This window comes from Octodon degus, unplaced genomic scaffold, assembly GCF_000260255.1.
Source record: "Octodon degus isolate 3935 unplaced genomic scaffold, OctDeg1.0 scaffold00164, whole genome shotgun sequence".
NCBI classification, from domain to species: domain Eukaryota; kingdom Metazoa; phylum Chordata; class Mammalia; order Rodentia; family Octodontidae; genus Octodon; species Octodon degus.
Genome location: NW_004524740.1, coordinates 4,942,180 through 4,951,169, shown reverse-complemented (window position 1 = coordinate 4,951,169; position 8,990 = coordinate 4,942,180). Strand labels below are relative to the sequence as shown.

General features: G+C 38.8%; 1 protein-coding gene across 1 annotated transcript in view; it reads left to right on the top strand.

Annotated features, from left to right (window-relative positions):
- Window positions 1-8,990, top strand: part of Dhx40 (DEAH-box helicase 40) — a 48,431-nt gene that overhangs the window by 4,019 nt on the left and 35,422 nt on the right. Inside the window, exons 4-7 of the mRNA XM_004643037.1 lie at window positions 735-854; window positions 1,054-1,281; window positions 1,499-1,565; window positions 5,556-5,687. Coding sequence (XP_004643094.1) covers window positions 735-854; window positions 1,054-1,281; window positions 1,499-1,565; window positions 5,556-5,687 — 547 coding nt within the window. The remainder of the gene's footprint in view (window positions 1-734; window positions 855-1,053; window positions 1,282-1,498; window positions 1,566-5,555; window positions 5,688-8,990) is intronic.

The following is an 8,990-nucleotide window of genomic DNA, read 5'->3' as shown; positions in this document are numbered from 1 at the left end:
CTTGCACTTGCCAGGGAAGCGCTTAATCCGCTGAGCCATCTCCCCGGCCCCTCAACATCTGTTTTGAACCTTCCTCTTTTTGTCCTAGTAAAGTGAGACCATTTTTAAAAATGTGAGAATGAGCAGGAGACATATATGTAGTATGCATTTCTTCTACCTTTTCCGCTGAATTTTCTGTAACAGTGGCTGAGGGAGGCAATGAATCCAATTTCTGTATACTTTCCTTTAAGTTGTTTTTTTTTTTTGCCACTTTTCACTGATTTTTTGTGTGTCCTTATTGATGATTTTTGCTGCTTTATCCCAGAATACCCACTTTAGTTCTGTATAGATCACATATTCAACATTTATCTTGCTTATTAGACTATTTTATGTCTTAGTCACATTGGTTCAATCATTTAATGTCTGCATTTTAGGAAGAAATTTTTTTTAAAGATTTCTTTAGGTAGTTGGTACAGAGTCTCGTTATGCAGTTTGGACTTGTAGTGATCCTCCTGTCTCAGCCTCTCCGCGCTGGGAATACAGGCATGTACCACTGCGCCTGGTTTCGGGGGCTGGTTCGGTACGGGGCCGGCATGGCATACGGTACCGGCGATCAAACCTGGGTCTTTGTGCTTGCCAGGCAAGTGCCTAGACTGCCACCCTATCTCCTCAGACCTTTTGGAAGAAATTAATTGAAAAAGTAGTGGTAAATTTTTATGATGCTGGACTTTGATATACTCTGCTTTGAACATTAGGAAACAGCAATCAAATATATGACTGATGGATGTTTACTGAAACATATTCTGGGAGATCCGAATCTTACCAAATTCAGTGTTATTATTTTGGATGAAGCCCATGAGAGAACTTTAACTACAGTGAGTGTTTTAATGTATTTTTAAAAAATTAAAATATAGCTTATAGTACTTGTTTGGGGTAGTTTTTATTATATTGAGAATTGCCTCCTCTTATGTTTTGTCTGTTGAAATAGAATTCCTTGGTTATGTTAGCCACGTATTTAAAATAGGGTAGGTTATAGACACACTTGTGACTTACTAAAATTTACTTTTCTTTCAGGACATCCTCTTTGGCTTATTGAAGAAGCTATTTCAGGAGAAGTCTCCTAATAGGAAGGAACATTTAAAGGTGGTAGTCATGTCAGCAACTATGGAATTAGCCAAGCTCTCTGCATTCTTTGGAAATTGTCCAATATTTGATATACCTGGAAGACTTTATCCAGTCAGAGAGAAATTCTGCAATTTGATTGGCCCACGGGACAGAGAAAATACTGCATACATTCAAGCGGTATTACTTGTTATCTTTTTAATGTCTCTTTTTGTATTTGTGTGATTTTTTTTGTTGTTGTTAATTGGGTAGTTAGCCAAATTCATTTGTTCTCTACTATTTTCATCTGTGTGAGTTTTAGTGCTTTTGAGAATCAAATTAATTTTTCTCAAGACCAAAGAGAGGTATAAGAAATAATTGTATTTCCACTCATATATGGTTGTGTTTCTTGCCTTAGATTGTGAAAGTAACCATGGACATCCATTTGAATGAAATGGCTGGAGACATCTTAGTTTTTCTGACTGGTAAGCATCTGATACCAGGTCTAAAGATGTCTATTATTTGTGGACTTTTGGTTTGTTTTGAGACAGGTTCTCAATGTGTTGTTCAAGCTAGCTTTGAATTCTTGGGCTCAGATGATCCTCCTGCCTTAGTCCCCTGAGTAGCTGAAAATACAGGCATGTGCCCAGCTAATATCTACTATTCCTAGCTGGGAATGTGCTACTAGAGTCGAGTTTTACTTCTATTGGGCCACCTGAGCTCTTCTCCACTGTTGTCCTTTTTTGGTTGTATGAGTAATTTTAGATAAAAGATGTCAGGCTGGGTGTAGTAGCAAATACATGTAATCCCAGCACTCAAGCTGAGGCAGGAGGATTGCTGTGAGTTTGAGGTCAACCTGGGCTACATAGTAAGATTCTGTCTCAAAAAAAGAATAAGATGTCAGTTACATATAAAACATACCGGCCCCTTTGGAAGAAAGAAATTAAGTGGTAAAGTAGTTTTTGTTGATCTGTTTTATGTAGTCATGTAACCTAACTGAAAAAGTCCTGGATATGAGAATTTGAGTGATTAATTCTCCTTTCTTCTTTGAGTGGTGAGTAGATAGTATGAGATAGCAGCACATATTGCAGATAGTAGTATATTATAGGCAGATAATTTGGAGGTCAAAATTAGAATTGTTAAATCTCAAACTACTCTGACTTTTAAAATAGGAGTATCCTACTGGCAGAAATGAGTCTTTTTAAATTATTGCTTCTATTCTGCATTGTACTAAGTTTGTAGTTTGGATACATAAGTATCTTGAATTACATTGTTATCACTAGGACAAAATACGGAGCACCACAAATTAAAGGAGGAGAACTTTCTTTTGGCTCACAGTTTTCAGAAGACTTAAGTCTGTGGGTGGTAGGAATGGCAAAAACACATGGCTGAGAGAAGCTGTTCACCACATGCTGAACAGAAAGCAAAGAGAGGAAAGGAGCCAAAGATAAGAATGCATGGTTTCAGGTCATACTCCCAGTGACCTGCTCCTTCCAGCCAGGTCCCACTTCTGAACACTTGAGACTTTTGGGGTACATTTTAGATCAAAATCTTAATATTCCTTAACATTCCTCACCCTTATAAAGTTCACTCCATCTTATACAAAATGCATTTAGTTTATCTCTCACAGTCCTCAAAATCTCAGTAGTTCCAACATTGCTGAAAAGTCTTAAGTCCATAGTCTTCTCTGAGACTCAAGGCAAATTCTTAGCTGTGAACCTCTATAAAAATCGAAAAGAAAATTAAATACTTCCAGCATACAATGTCATAAACATTTTCATTCCAAAACAGAAATACAAGGAGGGAAAAGAATGGAACCAAAAGTAAGACTGAAGCCACATAGGGCTAACATTATATCCAGTAGTGCCATGTCCAGCGCCTGGGGCAAGTTGAAGTGAGATATGAGTTAGGGTTCAGGTGATCCTCCTGCCTCAGTCCCTGGAGTAGCTGAAAGTAGGCACGTGCCTAGCTAATAACTACTATTCATAGTTGGGAATATGCTCTATCCCTACAGTATTGCCCATTGCAGCCCCCAGAATGGCCTCTTTTTTTTTTAATGGCCTTTGCTCCTTGGTGACTTTCATAAGCAGACAGACTGTGTTCCTGGCATTTCTAACTTCCTGGCTCTGTACTCTAGCTTTGACTTTACTTTCACAGCTTCACCTATTGCCTTCTCAAGGCACTTGGCAGGGGCTATGACCCTGTCACACATTTTTACCTGGCTTTCTAGGCCTTATGAAATTTAAATGAAAGCTGCTTCTGTGATGCCATAACTCTACATTCTGCATGCCTGAGAAACAGTACTACATGGATGATGCCAAGGTCTGTAACCTGCTCAAATTATAGCTGGACCTCTTTGGGCCATGGCTGCAGAGGGCTCTCAAGTGCTTGGATGGCAGAGCATGGTGAAATGAATCCCAGGGAACCAATTCCTGGATGGGGCTTTTGAGTAGATATCCTATGGATTCTCTTCAAAGAAAGATGAACAGTTTTGTACTATAGAGCCTGCAAGGGGTGGGAAGGCGTATTGCTGATTTCAAAAGATGCCCTCAAGACATCTTTCCTACCTTTTTTTTTTTTGCTAACTTTGTTTTGGTTTTTGCTTTGGCTTTTTGAGACAGAGTCTTCTATCTAGTTCAGACTGGCCTTGGACTCACTTTGTAGCCCTGGCTGGTCTTGAGCTCACAGCAGTCTTCCTGCCTATAGCGTACCTAATGCTGGGATTAAAGCCTGGCTCTTTTCCTATTTTCTTAATGCAAAGTACTTGGCTCATTTTTCTTTTCTTTTTTCTTTTTTTGTTAATGTCTTTAGTATAGGGTCTACAGGTCTCACTACACAGATCAAACTTGTAGTGATCCTTCTTGTTTTTCAGCTTCCCAAGCACTAGGATTACAGCTGCACACCATCATGCCCAGTCTCAATTGCTATCTTAGTGCGCCCCAGGTGTGGGGCCAGCAGAGTAGGCCAGGGATTGACGCCCCGGCCCCTGTATCTGCCTAAGCAGGCTCTGTAGTCTGCTGAGCTATCTGGCCAGTCCCATCTATTTTCTTCTTCTTTTTTAAAATGTATTTGGTACAGGTTCTTGCTACACAGCTCAGACTTGTAGTGATCCTCCTGTTTGCAGCCTCCCCACCACTATGCCCAGTCTTTGGCTCCTTTTCCATGGTCATCTTTTCCACATCCAAACTGCTTTGCCCTAACTTTGCGAGTGCTTTCTTTCTGGCAAAACTGTAAACTTTCTGATCATTCAGCTCTGCTTTTTGCTTCTATTCCTCACTGTAGATATTCCTAAAAGCAGCCAGCAGTGCTCAAGCAACAGCCTGGCTGTTGGGCTGCCTTAAAATTTCCTCTGCCGTATTTAGTCTACTAGCCTTCATGTCATTCTGTCCTTCTCAGAACACGAGGAAGACATAGACAAATATCCTGCCATGCAGCCTGTACACCTTCTGCTAGTGGATTCCTTGTTCCCAACTGAAACTTCCGTAGCCTGTCCTCTACTTTTTCACATTCTTATCAGCCTCTGGTCTGAGCTCTGACCAGTATTATAGTCAGGTACTATTCACAGCATTCTAGGGCTTCTGTAGCCTGCATCTTCAGACTTTCAAAAATGCTTCTGCAAACTAATTCCAAAGGTTTCTAAATCCCTTGATAAGGTACATTCACAGCTGTGGCCTCACTTCTGGCACTGATTTTCTGTATTAGTCACTTTCTTGTTACTGTGACAAAATAATCCAGTATCTGTATCTAAAAAGAAGAGTTTATTTTGGCTCATAGTTTACACAGACTGAGTCTGTGATTCCTTGGCTCCAAGGCAAAATGAAATAGCGGAGGAGAGCTATTCTCTGCATGGTGGCCACGAAGCAGAGCAAGTTGGAGGAGCCAGACACAAGAATATGTCTTTTGGGATCGTGCCCCCAGTAACACTGTCCCCTTTCAGTCAGGTTCCATCTCCACAAACACGAGCTTTTTGGGAATCACTTTAGATTGAAAACAAAATAGTACTTTAATTCAGTATCTTCTGGGTTGGCTTAACCTATATGAACCATTTAGTGAATTTTCCTCAAATTCTTTTTAACAAGTTGAAAAGCATGAAGATGCTGGGTGTGGTGGTACACATCTGTAATCCCAGCACTGAGAGGCTGAGGCAGGAGGATTGCCTTGAATATACAACCAGCCTGGGCTACATAGTGAATTCAAGGCCAGCTTGAATTACAAAGCAAGAACCAGTCTCAAAAAAAAGCAATATTCATGTTATGATAAACATTTATTTTTTTTGAAATTTAAATTTTTAGGGAACAAGCATTTTTTTTTGAATACATCATTTAGTTTTGGTATAACATATATTATTTATCTCTTATAGATGAAATAAGAGATTTAAAATAATTTCAAAAAGTAATTTTAATCTACACCTTTGTTTTATTGTTAAATTAATTTTGCGGTTCAATTGTTGAAATTATTTTTCCTTCCCATTTCAGGCCAGTTTGAAATTGAAAAAAGTTGTGAATTACTTTTTCAAATGGCAGAGTCTGTTGATTATGATTATGATGTTCAAGATACCACTCTAGATGGCTTATTGATATTGCCCTGTTATGGCTCTATGACAACAGGTAATTAAAATATGACTGCTTTCTTAAAAAGTGTTTAATTACGTCGTATATACAGTGTTTAGGTCAATAAATTTTACCAGCTAACGTTACTCATGAAACAGAACACCAAGAGAACTATCATACCTTGCAACAAGTGATTTTTTTTTTTTTAATTTGAGTCTTTTCATATAAACTTTTTCAAGAGTGTTTGATGTACCTCTTAGTGTTAATACTGAGCTATGTCTTCTCTTAGCCAAACAAAAATACTAGTGGCGAGTCTATTTATTTATTTATTTATTTATTTATTTATTTAGTGGTACCAGGGATCAAACTTGGGACTTGTACTTGCCAAGGAGGTGCTTATGCCACTATCTCCCCAGCCCCTTGGTGGTGATTCTTTGAACCAAGGATGAAACAGTGGTGTCTCGGTTCTCAAGCCATATTTCCTTGATTTTAGTTGCAATACAAGTAGGACAGGAACCAAATCAGGTTTTGCCATCAGGTCAACACTGAACCTAACTGTTGATTCTGTTCTCGTACAGCTCAGTTTGCAGCCAGAATCATGGAAAGACTTAAGTTAACACAGGCAACACTGACTTTCTTGATAGTAGTACTGTAAATCACTTAATCTGCCACTGCCTCAGAATTTCTAGAAATCGTATATTGTATTCAGATACATACAAATGCAGTGTGTTATTTTTCTTTTGAAGTAAACATATTAGTCTGCTTTTCTTTGCATGGTCATGGTTGTTTTGTTGTGTTTGTTGGTTGAGAATTTGAAGTGCAAATGCAAACTCTTATTCTAATATTTGGTCATAAATACTGTTGAAAGAGAGAATTTGATATAATTTTTATTATGGAATAATTTATTAAAAGGAAGTTAACTGTAGGTTGATGGGAGTTTGAATAGGATTAAAGTTTAAATATTTTCATATTTTACATATATTATTAATTTTTATGGAGTAGGTGATTCTTTATACAGTACTAAAAAATGTTTTAGAATATGTACGTGTTAAGAAACAGACCATGTACTATTTTAGAAATCAATCTCTTTTTGTTTGTTTGTTTGTTTGTTTGAGGGAGAGAATTTCACTGTGTATTTTGGGCTGGCCTTGAACGCACTATGTAGCTGAAGCTAGTCTACCTCCTGATGATTCTTCCGCTTCAGCCTCCAAGTGCTGGGATATAGGCATGTGCCACCATGCCTGGCTGGGAATCTCTTTTGTTAGGCTCTTTTCTCTCAATATTAAAGCGTGGATCTCTACTTTAGACTTTTGTATTTTCATAGGAGTTCTTAGGGTTGTTACTGGATATTTAAGATTCTTTCCAGGTGTAGTGGCATATGCCTGTAATCCTAGCACTAGGGAAGCTGAGGCAGGAGGATTGCTGTGAGTTCAAGGCCAGCCTACACTACATAGTAAGATCCTGTTTCACACCCCTACCTCAGAATTTTTGTTCTCTGGAAATTTGTTCTATTGATTCACAATGCACTTTGTAACTAATAAATTCTAAAATCATGATGGTTGCTTCATTATTAACCATTAAATATGTTTTTCTATTAAAGTGATTCCATTTTTCTTATTGTCACATTGAAAATAATCTGCTATTGCCTCTTGTGACTTGTGACATGATTTTTATAATATTAAAGGTTATTAGTGATCTCCTATTTCTCAAATTGCATGGCTTATCCTTTTTTTTTTTCTTAGTGAAATGAACATAGATTCCTCTTGAAGCACTGTCCTAAGGGATAATAATTGAATTATCTGGTTCTCCTGTCTACTCTTTTTCTGAGGCAGTGGCAGGCCCCTCCTCTTGTCCTCAGCTTCATTCCATCTGAAATGTGACTGATCTTTTGCTTAGTTTTTTTCTTTGTTTCTGTTTTGGAGAGTTTGGTTTCTAGGTCTCACTATCACTTCTAAAAGTGAGATCTGTCTCTAATTCTGTGTCACTTCTGTGCTCTAAACCTCCTGGGCCCTGAAAAGTTCTGTGTCATACCACCCCATATCATTCAATGCGGGTAATTGATAGCACCAATAGGTGTTATTTTACGTTTGTTTTGGTCAGATCATGTCTTACTCTTTCATCCATTGCTAGACTTGGTATCTTAGTTGTTTATACGACCTGCTAGGTCATTTTCTCTAATTTAATGTACTGTCCTACTTGCAATGATAAACATAATCTTCCAAAAGCATAACACTGATTTTGTCAGTTCTCTGTTGGATACTTTCAGCCACTCCCTACTGCCAGCTAGTTTAAAATGGCAGCCTACTAATCTGGCATTCATTATCCTTCCAGCATGACTACAACCTGCTTTCAGCCTTATTTCTCATTATATGCAATTTTCTTTGTTGGCCTATGTGTAAAATTGGTGGAGATGTTTGACTAGGTGTGCATAGAGCTGGTACAGTTGTTAATTTTAGTTTCCCTTCTGATTTCAAAAGGTGGGCCACTGGTGAGCCATTATGACTATAATAATGATTGTAGCAGTCTATAACAGTGCAAAGAGGCATTCAGAGGGAGCGCAGGAGCAGGACTGAGTAGTGGGTGAGCTGGAGTTGCATGATGTAGGGAGAGAGGGTCAGGCTTTTTTTCATAGGCTGGTTTAGTACAGCACAGCATTTGTTTTCTCTGTTGTTTGGATGATGAAGAGAGACATTTTCATAACACTTTTTTCATTATTCCTTATTATGCCTTATGGGACATGAAACTTGACTTTGAGAGTGAGGTAAGGGAAGAAGGGTTTCTTACTTGTTGCCTAGGGATTCAACAGTGACCCACAGCTGGGTTTAGTGAGTCAGTAAAACCTAGGATGTGGACATTTTATTTTGATTTTTTCTTAAGCTAGCCATGTGAATGGCTCCCTGTACTAGAGAAACATCTTGCCTGGCATGGTGGTGCACACCATAGTCTCAGCACCCCAGCGGGTGAGGCAGGAGGATTGTCAAGAGTTCAAGACCAGCCTGGGCTGTACCAAGAGTTCAAGGCCCGCCTTGCAGTGCTGCCCGAGCCTCCTAAGTGCCGGGATTACAGGCGCGCGCCACATGCCTGGCTGATCGCCATCAGTCGTTACTATGGCTTTCTCAACTTTCTTTTTTAAAGTAGTAGGTTCATGAGTGTTGTCCTTGTTTGTCCCTTTCTTTTAAAAAACTTTCTTAAATGCTTGAAAAGGGGCTTTTGCCTTGTAAACGTAAACTACATCTCAGCTGGGTTTTATGTTCTTGGGTCACACTTTTCCTTTGAACTTAACATTGTCTAGTTGTCATGTGGCACTGAATACTGCTGCAGACAAGCCAGAGGCCTGCTAGTTTTTTGTTTTTTTTTTTT